Raw genomic sequence first — 13,279 nt, 5'->3', positions numbered from 1 at the left:
TAGCTCCTCACCAAAGTAAAGACAGTTAAGGAGGCATAGTTGTATGCAGGACTGTTGCTTTTTATTAAGGTCATCAACCAAAACTTTAAGAATTCCATAACAAACAGTGAACCAAAACTGAGCAGATGGCTTCAAATGAAATCTTTTGATCTATTGTGAAAACAATCCTATTGGTCTTTTAACTATAATTATGCCGTTTTTTGCCAACATTTAAAAAAAAACTGTCGTTTTTTGGACATAGTTTCTACAGAGTGGCAGTAGTTCTTTAGAAATACGTCTCTGAGTTGTAGGTGAAACTGTAGGCACTGGGTAAGCCCACCCCCACTTCCCATTATCCCTTTGTTTACACTCTTTCCAACTAGCTTACAGCCTTTTACAACCCCAACATAACATTACCGGTGCAATAAATTGGTGGCCATACAGTTTTGAACCAGACTCCAGCTCAGACGAGGAAAACAGAGGCATACATGCATCAGCATGGAGTGGAGGAGTAAGCTTCTACCAACTACTACAAGCTTTTACCAACTGTGTTTTTTGTCTTCTCCTGATTCACAGGGTTTTGAACAAGGAAATACTCAAAATGCAATTTTCTTTATATCTGTCCTCCATCACTAGAAAATGTCACAAGAACATGTTAAAAACACACAAAAAAAAAACATGATTGTCCTTGGAGTGGGTCTTTAATGATTGATGTTGTTAGTGTTTTAATGATCAAACTGACACTCCAAATCCAACTTTAACTAGACAAAGTCAAGCAGCGGGGTCACAGGGGTTGGTGGGTGTTGCACAATTCAGCAGACTGACATGTCTGAGACTGTTTGAGCTCTCTATCAGAGCTCAGACGCTTTTCATGTGACCCCCTGACCCCCGACGCAGTGTGAGGGACGTGCCAACAGTCAGAGGTCGTCTGAGTTTCCTGAACACACATTGGAGAGCAAGGAATGATGTTCCACTTGTGTCTGAAACGCAGATCATCTTTAGGGGTTTATGTTCCCTTTTTTTTTAACACTCCATGCCAGGCAGATTTGCAGGTTAAGTGTTCTCGCCATGTTTTTGGATCCGTTTTTGAGGCATAGTCGTGCACTTTTGATCTCCCTATGCGTCACACAGAACTTTCACAGGACTCTGACAGCAATGAAGAGGAATGAATCATGGCACACAAGGATCATTCTAAGGAAGCTGACAGAAGAGTTTTGAAGACCAACAGGATATTTTTGTCCTCGAGGGCCGCTTCCATGTCACATGTCAGGGTGAATGGTTTCTATTTCGAACACACAAAGCAGCTTCAGTCTCGCAGGCGAATCTTGGAGGAAAGAGAAAGAAAGGGCAGTGAATGCAACATATGATCAGCACATGGGGATGTCGTAATTCTGAATTCATTAGTGAAACACACTGAAGGAATCACAGTGAGAGAAGGGAGGCAGCGCAGCGAGGGGAAAGAGGAGCCGAGGAAGGGAGGAAAGAAGGGAAGGAGTGAGGGAGCGATAAACGAGAGGAGAGCGACGTCTAAAAAAAGGCGGAGAGGGAAAGAGTGGAGTCAGAGAGTAGGCTCTACATGTGGCTGTGGAGGGAGTGATCCCGTCATGGAGGGGGACAAATTCTCAGGTAAGCCAAACTTACAGCTGAGATGTCCTCTTGTTCTAAAGAGGTCAGAGCTCTATAGCTCTGATTGAGTGACTTTTATGTTTTTTGCACGAGTTCATATTCCCCTTTGTGGCATTTTCCACTCAGTCTGTCTCGTTTGCTGACTGCATGTTTTCTTTCGGGGTTTGGAGCTGGGAGCTCAGCAGCTTTTGGACCGCAGTTTAGCTGACCTGCATGGCTGTTCCTGTAATGTTTGCAGGCTGTCTCCCTCCAGTCTCATGTGACTCTTTGTTTCCTTGAAAATATTTTGGTCGTCACGGCTTTTTCACTCTTGAATACCCTTTTATTTCTCTCATAGTTCCTGCCTTATTTAGTTCTGTATTAAAGTAACAAAAAAAACTGTGCTTCCCTCTTTCCTCTTCTATTCCTGGGTGTAAAAACAGGAAAGAATTTTGTTTGAACAGTTTTGTCTCCTTCTTCACTGAGGCTTTATCCACCATTCAAACCCTCCTTCAGTTAACAAACACAAAAGAAACCCCAATCTTAACAAAAAACAAACTCCCCAAATGTGCTTATGTTAAAGTCATCAGTGAGGTAATGCTGCCTGCACCTTATTGGAATTTTTACAAGCATTAGTGTGAGTTTTTTCTCTCTTTTCATTTAAATAAATCTATTATTCCAAATCAAACATTAGGTAGTGATCTGGCTTTACCGGCACTGTGTGTGCATGTGTGAAAGCATTATGAAAATGTCGAGAAGTGTTTGTTATTGTATGGATGTGTGACCTGACATCACTTGCTGCACCTAGAGGTTGTGGGAAATGTGGCCCCCTGTCTCCAGGTGCTTCCTCAAGGGAAATGTAATGTTTTTTCCAGAACAGGCTTTCTGTGGGTTTCTCTGGTGTGTGATTTTTTTTTTTTTTTTACTGTAACACTTAAGTAGGTATGTATGTCATGTTGCAAGTTTATAACAAAATCTTTTTTTTAATTAAATAATAGAAAATGGTTGACAGTTTTCCATTAAATATGGATTTTTGTCCTGTTCTGTTTTTGCTCAGAGTTACAACAATATACGGTGTACATTTTTCATCTTATAAGGCAAAAGCAAAAATAGTTTTTCCCTCTAGAGCAATGTACACTTCTGGCATTTGACCTAACCCATGATGTTCACATTAGACAAGCAGGGAGGGGCTTCTTCTTCTTTTTTTTTCTACTGTTTACTAGCGCATGACCACCACCCACAGTTGAAGGAGGGTTGGCACAAAATCTCACAAATTTTGCTCCAGACATTTTGTTTTATTCTGATATATATAAGAGTTGGTGTCATGTAATTCCATACGAAATTTTTCATTTCTCCACCATGGGCAATTTTCAAGCGGTTGGCACTTCAGTGAATTGAAAGGGATGCCATCAATCCGTTAAATCCAAGCACCTGATTGGTCAGGTGCGCCTTTAAGGCTCTACGTTTTATGTACATAGAGCCCAAATCAGTCGTAGAAACTTCCACAGTTATGTGTGAATACGAGAGTTTTGAAGGCAGAAACCCGAAATGTGCATTTATGCTGGTTTACCTAGACTTTTTATTGGAAGTGGTCATTTGAACGCGTGTCGCAGAGGGCTGTGTGAACGTAACTTTTTTACTAATAGATATCATTAATGAATTGATAGCAGCTATTTCTGCCGTAGAGTAAAGTATTTATTTAGATATTGTAAGTCTGTATTCATGATTTGTTTTAAAAAATAGTAAATATTGAATGTCTCATGTTTGCAGCCCACTCAGAGGTAACTTTTTAAACAGATAAACTCCTTTTTCAGCTGGAAGTCTCTCTGTCCTGGTTCAACATATTCTTTCTTACCTTCAGCTTTCCTCAGCTGAAAGCACATTTGGTCATTTGAGTGTTAACAAAGGAAGAAAAACAACAGCAGGAAATGCAGGAGAAATACAGCTTACTGCTATATTTTCTAACGTCAAAAGGTGGTAAATTAGCGAGGAAATAAGATGAAAACAAGCACTTTTATGTTGGTAGCAATTGAGAAGCTTTCATCTATACATTTACAGCTATATGTTAGTTTGAAAATTCACTGAAATCCACTTTATTATCCTGTAGACCGGCTTTAACAAAGAACTTTTATACATTTGGAGACGTGCTGTTCTGTGTGACTGATGCACATCATGCTTCCCAGATAAATCATCTCCTTCTCTTGTTTTTCATCCATCTCTTATGCGGATGCTGTCTTGCAAAGCTCCCTTGTTTCCTTCTTTTTCTTCGTCTCCCACATGAATCAGCTGTGATAATGTGTTCAGCGGAAACTCTTCATGAAGCGCAGATATTGTGAACTAAGCATGAAGGGGCTGACGTGTCTCATTAATTCCAGTCACAGTGAAATCAGCTGATGAGGTCTGCTAAACCTCCCCCGTGGCTCACTGAAAATTCAAAGTCACGACTTTTTATCTGTAACTCAGTTGAAACATTTAACAAAGTCATTGAAATATGTTAGCTATTTCTCACCTTTCATAGAGAATTGTTCCTGATAAAAAGTCTGGTTCTATGGTTTAAGGCAGGATGTAATACATTGTTCTACCGCTAGGTGGTGGTGTTGAGTTGAATGGTTTTACTGGTTTTCTCAGAAAGGTTCAGACTAAATATAAAAGAATGGAAATGGAAATCATGATAAATGTTAATGGTAGGTCAGTGTAAACCTTTTAGATTCTCTTCTTCTTTTCTTTTTAAAAAAATTTTAAGAATGGCAAATAATTTATTTTAAATGAATATAAGAGAGTGTGTGATCAGAGTGATTATATTTTCTTTGCTTTTTGTACATGACAAAGGTATTATATGTTTTTACACAACACAGATTTGGAAAAAAAAAATGTTTGCATGCACAAAGTTTCTTTTCCTGACTTCACACTTTCACAGTTTTACCAGTGTAATGATTTCCTGTTGTTAGAGTGCTTCAATTTTCTTCTTAGCTTTAAATTTTGCCATATGTATTTGACATAATGAAAGTTTCAGTTTTTTTGACAGTTTGATTACATTATAACTGCCAGCACATCACACAATAACCAAAGGAAAACACTGTGCTGAAGTTTTCCATGTTAATATTTGCATATATTTACTTGTTATTAATATCACTCTTCCTGGTGAGCCAGAAAAAGACACATGTGTGCACGGAGAGCACAACTGTTGCTTACTGTATGTTAGGAGCCTATAAGAGGGTCATTATTGATGCTTGACAGCTGCTCTCGGTATTTACTGAGTGTGAGTATCTCTTTGAGTGTGCATCTATTAGGAAGCACACTCCAACCCTGCAAAGAAAACCACAGAGTAAATGAGTAAAGGGGGAACTGTATTGTGTGTGTGAGCGTATGCAGCGCAGTCACGCCATGTTGCCAACAGGTGCTGCTTTTGATTAAAGTTAGCGTAGCCTGGCTGGGTGCTGATGTTGACATTTGGTTGAGAGCAGCTGCTTTGGCCACAGCTGTGTATGTGCTTTAGCTGCAGCACACAGGAGGTGGTTTCATGTGCACATTTCTGAAGAAACTCCTTAGTATTAGCCTCATTTTTTGGTTTGTTTTTACTGTATTTGCTATCAGTCAGATCATCACACAATGTGGCTTTTCCCTCCTGTTTATCTCATTAAAGCCATGTGGTGTTTGAGTCACCTCTATTGTGGGGGTTATGCTACTGCCTCTTCCATTGGTAATACTAATACTAACTACTAGAATACCACCTAAAATACCTCTTTCTGAATTTTAACTTAAGATGCAGGTGTGCATTGTTGACTAAGTCAGACTGAAACATCAGATGTCGTTCATGCAACTGTGCTTGATGTGATTTCTGACATTTCCTGGCACAAAGCATCTGTCAGTTGGTTTGCACAGTCTTTATACAGTTTTTGCAGCTGACGTGCAAGTTGCTCCTGCACTGGGATACTCCTACCAACTGTTTTAGACTTGAAATCTCCTCATCTCCTAGAAGAGCTTCAAAAAATAAAAAGGTTCTTCTGTGAGTTTAAAGAAAGATTTTAAAGGCGGTCTCCATCTTTCCGTTTGATGCAGTGCAACAACACAGCACCTGTTTATGAAATGCAATTTTATGCAGTTTAGCCAATCTAAAGACTTAAAGACCAAAGACCTACCACGTCTTGCAGATTGCCCCCTTTCAGTCTTCTCTAAGGCTTTTGTTTTTCTTAAGATCAAAACCAAAAAGTGGCACAAGCGTGGCATAAATAAGAAGGCGTAAAACTATCCTGTTTATAGAATTGAAAAGATGTTTTTAGTTTTGGTCCTAAACCAACATATTTACCATAATCCATCTTTGTGCATTAATGTTGACACACCGTAATCATTAGAAAAGGTTTAGATTGGGTAAACTTTTTGTAACAACCTGTGAGTTACCACCAGTTTTTACTTTCTCCCTGCCCCTACAAGAATTTTTTATAGTAAAATTCCCGTAAAATGGCAGTTTGAAGAGTTTTTTTCTTTATGCTTAGTGTAGACATGATCCACAAAAGCAATTTAAAGTGCAGAGCCATCTGGCTAAAAGACATAAGATGTACTGTCCTGGAAAAATCTTTCTTTTTTCTTATAGAACTTTATATGTATAATCTTTTTTATTGCGCTATTTGATTCTAAATGTAAGAATGATATAATTTTATATTGAACACTTTTGGACTAAATGACTACAGCTATAACAATGGCTGGAATGGTGTGATTTTAATTATATTAGTTACTTTCTGTTACACTCACTAATAAATTGTTCATTAAAAAAAAGTCAAAGCCACAGTAGACACTGTAAATTGGTGGAGTTCAATCCCTAAAAAGTAATTTGTATTCACATATTTATGTAAAATTATGCCATATTTAAACAGCACACAATTAACCGTTGGGATTTGAGCATGAAAACTATCACATGAATGAATGTCTTTATCAAGTAAATCACATTCTAGGCTTCCCCCAGTGTGACTGCTGTAACAGCAGATGGGATTAGTGGTGTCTGGGCTTGCTGAGGCGTGCATGAATGTGCACTATAAGAAACGTGTGTGTGTGTGTGTGTGCATGTGTGTGTGTGTGTGTGGGGGGGGGGGGGGGGGTTATGCCGTAGGCCCTTTTTTCAGATCAATTTTATTGGAACTCAATACAGGTTTGCTGTATTTGGGTTTGTCTTTCTTGTTTTATTTAAGTGTGAGAGTTTTGGCGTCACACAACTTTTTTCTGGTCTGCAGAATTTCAAAGGCCTGAGTGACAGCTCTAACTTGGTTCAGGGGAGCTGTTTAAAATCAAACGTGGGTCAGAAGCAGGGGAAAGATCAGGAATTGACATGTGGAGGTGATGCTTAGGTTAAAGGGTTACATTAAATCAGCAGAGTCTGGCTCACTAGCAGAGGAAAAAAAACGTCTGTCTCTTAGACGCAACGTTTGTTGCTGATCTCCATATTTAAAATTTGGCGTGCATCTGCTGTATTTATTGTCTGTTAGGTTGAGGGAGTGCATGCATGTATCGTGGAGTGTGTTTCTGTGGGTGTGCCATGGTGGAAAATCTATCACACATGTGTTAAGGAGGAGGTTTGGGGTGTGTCTGTGGCAGGAATCTCGTTGTGTTTCCATCTTTATCTGTATCCAGATTATGTTACTGTGACTGATCCCACCAGTGACCATTGCAACAGGTTTTACTTTAGATGGAACACTGACCTCTGCTGGAGGAATTTACACACTGCAAGTTCTTTCTAACACCAGCCTGCTCAAAGTATTTACATCTGGATGAGCACTCTTTTTTTTTTTGTAAGTTACATACCTTCCATGGTTCAGTTGAAAGGAAATGTAGTGCAACATTAATCTCAGGTTGCAGAGGAAACACTCATATTTATTCTGAGAATCTGTGTGTGTTTGCACACTGACGCATGTGATCGGCAAACATGCCTAAATCAACTGAAAGGCCAGAATTTGGATCCAATGTAAGCAGCAAGCTTGCAGTGAGTTTTGCGGACATGCTGAATCTCAGGTGCCTGATGATAAATCGCTTGTTTGACAACAACCATTCATGTGCTTGTTCTGCTAAATTGCAACCTGTAAAATTGATTGCAGCTCATTCCCATGTGACTCATCTCCATCTGTTTCACTTCTCCAAACCCATTTTCACACAGATCATCACACAATGTGGTGTCCTCTTCTCTGGAGACCTCAGATGTTGTTTTAGCGTATGAATAAATGTAAAGTTCTTAAAAAATAATGCACTTCTTTTGTTTTTTGTCCAAGCGTGAATCCTGGCTGTGTTTGTGGGTAATTTTAGGAAGGAATGAGTCCTTGAGAGCTGTCACGGCCTTCATTGATTCAAATACAGATGGACGTCCCCCACATCCTCTCCGAAATACGTCTCAGCTTTCTCTGACAACGCCCCTTCCCCCCCACACACACAGAGGCCCATTTATGTGGTCATTAAGTCATTAAGCCACTCATTTATTGATGTCTGCCTCCAGACCAACTGAGCATGCCTGATGACCTTTTAACTGCTTGTGTGAGCCTGCCCTCACCACATTAGCCCAGAGTCTGATTTTGAGTTTGCTCTGGACTCAGCTGTCGTTTTGAGCAGGAAAAATACTAAATCCAGTGATGGTGCCTGCAGGAAGTGTGTTAAGATGTCAGCATGAGGGTGTTTTTTTTGTTTTTTTTTTAAATGGAAGATTTCTTCTGAAAGAAGCTACAGGGCTGTCAAGGGCTACAGAAGGGGTGGGAGAAATGAAGGCAAAGGGGAAAAAAAAACAGGGGGAGGGAAGCCAGTGAGCTGGAGAGGGCGGAGGGTGACGATGGTGGCGTGTGACATTGCTGGCTCATTCCAACTCTGGAAGTTGAGGAGGAGGAGGGAAAAAAATACATTTCTGTGTTGAGAAAGAAGGGAGCGAGAGGTGGAGATCACACTGCTCAACTTGTGTTTTCCTTTTTTTTTTTTCTAACCCTCCCCTCCTGAAGCTTACACGGACTCCTAATTTGGGATTTGTTTAGAAGCTGGACTGCGTCTCAGGAAGACTTCTCCTTGCTGGGGAAGGGGAACCCTGCACCCTGTCTCTCATACATAATACACTATTGCTCCTCAAAAATGTCTGATTCCTCTGTCAACGCTCACTTGGAAGGGATCATATCAGATTTTGAAGGTCAGTTCCTGTCCTGCACGATTTTTCCTCTTCTTGTCTTCACTCTGCAGTGAGGCTGTCTTTAACCCTGCTGTGAGGACACTGTAGATAGCTTCCACATGTCTGATTGGAAATGAGGGGATCTGCAAACTGAGAAAGGGTAATGGCCGTGTTGACGTCGGCTGTAAGGTGTGGTGTTTTGAAAAGGAAATTGTGCTTGGCGAGTTGATTTCAATGCTCTTAAACCTTGCAGGGGCTTGGGAGTTGAAGTTTTTAGGAGAAAACTGCACTCAGGGGAGATTGTTCTACCCAAAAACCCATTCTTCTTTTTTTAATAGCTGTTAGGTGAACACCTGGACGACCTCCCCTTTTCTTTTCAGCATTTTCCTCTTCTTTTGATTTCTTTGCACCTTTCCCTGAAACCCTCCCTGTCATTCTCCCCACTCCTCGTCCTCCGGCTTCCTCGTCTCCTCTCTCAGCAGCTCGTCCATCCACAGCCCCCTTGGCCTAGCAGGGTGGGCGGGGGTTGACATGCAGACACCTCTCCTCCGACACGTCTTTCTGTTTCGCTATCTGTCTCCTACAAACACATAGCCATTAGGAATGCATTCACACTTGTCCAGAGCTGCTTCTCTGTCAACACCAGTTTGGCTGTGGTATGCATGGAGAACCCCTCTTCCTTTCTTTAAGTCTTTGGCTTATACAGAGCAACAGAGTGGAAAGATAAGTGGTTTGCTTTAGGGTGAAGAAAGTTTGCCTGTGGCCTAAAGTCATGCTATTATGCAGCTTTTGTTCAGGTGGAACACCAACATTAGGGTCTAAACTTGGAAACTTATAAAGCGCTTTTGGCTTTATGTAGTAATACCTTTATGTCTTCTCCATGGTACTTAATTTAGGATCCCTCTATTACCCAGCTTTGCACAGAAATAGAAGGAACACTATTTGAGAAAACTTCACAGCATTTGAAAAAAGGCCTCATTGATAGTTTCAGAGAAACCCAGCAGGCACAAATGTCAGCAAACCGGTGACTGTTAGTCAAAGATCACGAGGAACGTTTTACAAAATGCAACTAAAACTGAAATCTGAAAATTTTATTCCTGTGGTCCTTTGTTAGATCAATAAATAAAAAAGAGGAAACACATCTTATTTAAAGATCCACTTCAATGAAAATTGTGTTTTTAACATGTTTTTATGGCATTTTTCTCATAATTGAGGACAAATATAAAGAAAAGTCATCTCAGAATTGCATTTTTGAGTATCTCTTTTTTTTTAAATCTTTGTGAATCAGGAGCAGAGGAGAAAAATGCTGTTGGAAAAAGCTTGTAGGTGTTACTATAGCAAGCCACAAGCTCCCTGCTCCATTTCATTCTGATGCATCCACTTGCGGACAAATAAATCCATGTACGTCTCTGTTTTCTTCGTCTGGGCTGGCATCTGGCTCAAAACTGAAAGGCTGGATAGCTCCGGAATTGCTCACCTTTTTTGTTGCATCAGTACTGTTAGTTTAGGGGGTGTGAGGGGCTGTAAGCTTGCGGGAGACAGTGTAAACAGATGGGTGATGGGGAAGGGGGCAGGCTTGTTCCGCACTAATATTTCCGTCAACAACTCAAAGGAAAATTTCGAAAGCGAAATTGTGCTGCTCTGCAAAAACTATCTCAAACTAAAAGTTTTTGGGTGTTTGTTTTTCTTGGCTAAAAATGGCATAATCATAATTAAAATACCACTGGGATGCTTGAAGTGTTTTTTTTAATAGCACACCAACAGAAATTGGAATTTTATTCTTCTACTAGTTAAAATTGCATAAATTAGATTATAGATTATAATCAAATCTGCAGTCTACCGTGACTCTACAGAAAAGATATGCACCACTTGTTGACCAACATTGCTGAAAGTTGTTCAAAAAATATCAAATCTGGGAGACTTTCTTCCAAAAAGATTGTTTTTGAATGTTTTGTTCCTAACGACTTTATGTATCTGTCTTTGATGTAAAACTGATAATCCATCGCAACTACTAACAATCGACTTATTGTCCAACTGATGCAAACTAATGGACTGAAATCTTGAGAAAATTTGTGATGCTGAATTGGTTTTGCACACCATATATTAAAGACAGGACATTGAATCCAACACTTTCGTAACTGTTAGTTTCCACAGTCTGGATCAGTTTGTGGAAAACAGTGGTATCTTCCACATTTTTGATCAGAACTGAAGGTTTGCATAAGCTCTGGTCGGTCACATGGTTTTGAAAATGTAGTTTGTGGTTTTGCCATTTAAAAATGAAGATTTACCCAGATCCCTTAAGGACTGTTCACAATGATATTCATTGTATAATCTCCTTAACTGCGGCATTTTAAACATGCTTAAAATGAGAAATGAATCTTTAAAGTTAATGCAGAAATGTCAAAGTGCTGGGTGAGGTAAAAACAATATCACAGTTTCTCAGGAGTAAGATGAGATAAACTGTTTATTACAGTTTATCTCATGAATAAACAGGCTCTCTTGGTTTAGGCTTTAGCCTTAAACTTTTATTCTTTTATGATTTGTGCTGTCTCATAAAAGCAATCAAAGGGGTTCACCCTTCCAAAAGAAAACTTTCTTACCTCATCCTGCTAATGTAAATACAGAAAAAACTTTTTCCTTTATGCTTTTATTATTCTCAATGGAAAAGAGCTCCTCAATTTTTTTTTTCATCTGCATCTACATGTCAAATACATTTAATTAAAGTTAATGAAATTAGCCTTTTTCTAGTGAATTAATTGATAGTAAGGCTAATTCTTTGAGTTTTCCGTCACTTTCTAATCCTTAGTAGCTTTTTTTTCCTGCTGAATTGCTCTCTTATCATTTAAACTGTTTTTTGTGGCAATGCTTGATATCAATCTTTTTAGTACAAGCCCAGTTTCTTCTTTTTACAGATCCACAAAAAGTAAATTCCAAATAGTAAATTTTGTTTTTTGTTTTGCAAAAAATCACAAAAAACAATATTAAACAGTTTATGTTTCGTTAGCAATGATCAAACATGTAGAGACAAAATCAAAACGTATCAGCCCACAAGCAAAGCAAAAACGAGGTCAAATCTATGTGAGGATTGTCTAAGAAAACAGGCGAAGCTCCATTTAAAGTTCCAAGGGTTTATTCCAAGGGATACCACAATTATACATCATATGGGTTTGTTGAAGACACAAAATTTCAATCCCTGACATTAAATCTTGAATGAAAACTAAACTAATGGGGAGGGTGTTCCTTCCTACGTCATTGTAAACAGCCGATGTTATCGGCAAACTTACTGGTGAGTTCAGAACCTGACAAATGCTGGTCCCTCTACTGATCCATGTTGTCACAAGGTTTACAAAGATACGTATCTAGAACAATTGGGCTTTTTTGTGAAGTGGAGATCGTCACATAGTATTTGGAGAACGTTGGCTACTTGGATTCAGACAGAAACCTTGATGTTGTTGCTTGGGTTGATACAGCCTAACTGGAAGCAGCCACCCTGTTTGTTTGCATGTTTCCTTGTGTGACTGAACTGTTTGTGGGGAGCAGTCAGAGGAAATTCCACAGTAGCGGACTGATTTTGTGGGTGAAAATAGTGGCGCAGGCAGCAGATGAGTATGTTTGAGCACAGCTGGGCCTCCTCTTTTACTGGGGGCCCAGCCTGCATGAAACTTACCAGAATGCTGCAATATCCACTGAAAGTCCTGTTAGCTGGGAGAGAATCTGCAAAATGAAAACTGATATTCTTTGAACAGACACTAATCATCCACCTGCAAAGTTTGAAGCTCTATAGCTGTCATCTGAAAGGTGAGTCACTGTATTTAATCAGACAAAACTCACTAAAACAGATCAATTCAAGCAACGATCAGGTCAGCCATCCTGGAGCTGAAACTTCTCTCTAAAGGAAAACGGTGACCTTAAACTAAATGAAGCTTAACCAACAGCTGAAAACTAGCTTTCAATGAGAATATTTCCTTTCTCTAAGCAATTAATGTGCACGTTAACAGTAAACAAACCATGCAACCTAACTGACCTTGTTCGCACAAAAGATCCTCATTAGAAGCTTCTGTGCTTATCAGCCACATCAGGCCTTTTCAGGCTTAACCAGCTAGGACAGGTCTAGTGCTAATTACATCGCTGCTGTGTTGCTCAGGGAAATGCCATTGGTCATCCTGCACGATGCAAAAAGCCAGCCTTTGTTTGGGTCATTTCCTGTCAGATGAATCTGCTAAGGGGAAAAACAAGTCTTTGCGCAGCAGTTAGAAACCCTGAAAGTGAACATGTTTGATTGACTGTGATTTTTGTTTCATTTTTGTTATTGTTTTTAAGGGAATGGAAAATCTTTTGGAGAACTTCCACAACAGTTTCAGTGTTTGTAAGGGAATGCTTCATGTTAACTCGTCTATCTGCTTGCAGGATAATGTGTTGCATCATTGTGTTGCAATAGCTGGTTCCTGCCTTTACTCTGTCCCTGGAGAGGAGCTCTGTCTTTGTTTTTGCATGTCTTATTTGACTCACAGAACAGGGTCATGAAGAAATTTTAAATGGTTGTTATCTACAAATCAGACACTGGATTAC

The 13,279-nt window shown here is 39.6% G+C and overlaps 1 protein-coding gene across 5 annotated transcripts in view; it reads left to right on the top strand.

Moving 5' to 3' along the window:
* LOC101169457 (septin-9) overlaps positions 1–13,279 on the top strand; it is a 61,097-nt gene that overhangs the window by 15,648 nt on the left and 32,170 nt on the right. The window contains exons 1-2 of one of the 5 annotated variants that reach the window (XM_078951559.1): positions 1,552–1,605; positions 8,550–8,731. The exons of 2 other annotated variants lie outside the window; for them this stretch is intronic. In XM_078951559.1, coding sequence (XP_078807685.1) covers positions 8,677–8,731 — 55 coding nt within the window. In that variant the 5' untranslated portion in view covers positions 1,552–1,605; positions 8,550–8,676. Of the gene's footprint in view, positions 1–909; positions 1,606–8,148; positions 8,732–13,279 lie in introns of those variants that run through there. 2 more of the 5 variants (XM_004071487.5, XM_011478257.4) reach the window with 2 other exon arrangements.

The sequence above is a fragment of the Oryzias latipes genome, chromosome 8 (assembly GCF_053564925.1).
Source record: "Oryzias latipes strain Hd-rR chromosome 8, Olatipes_Hd-rR_3.1".
In the NCBI taxonomy this organism is placed as follows: Eukaryota; Metazoa; Chordata; class Actinopteri; order Beloniformes; family Adrianichthyidae; genus Oryzias; species Oryzias latipes.
Note: the sequence above shows the minus strand (reverse complement) of the source record. Positions and strands in the feature narration are given on the sequence as shown.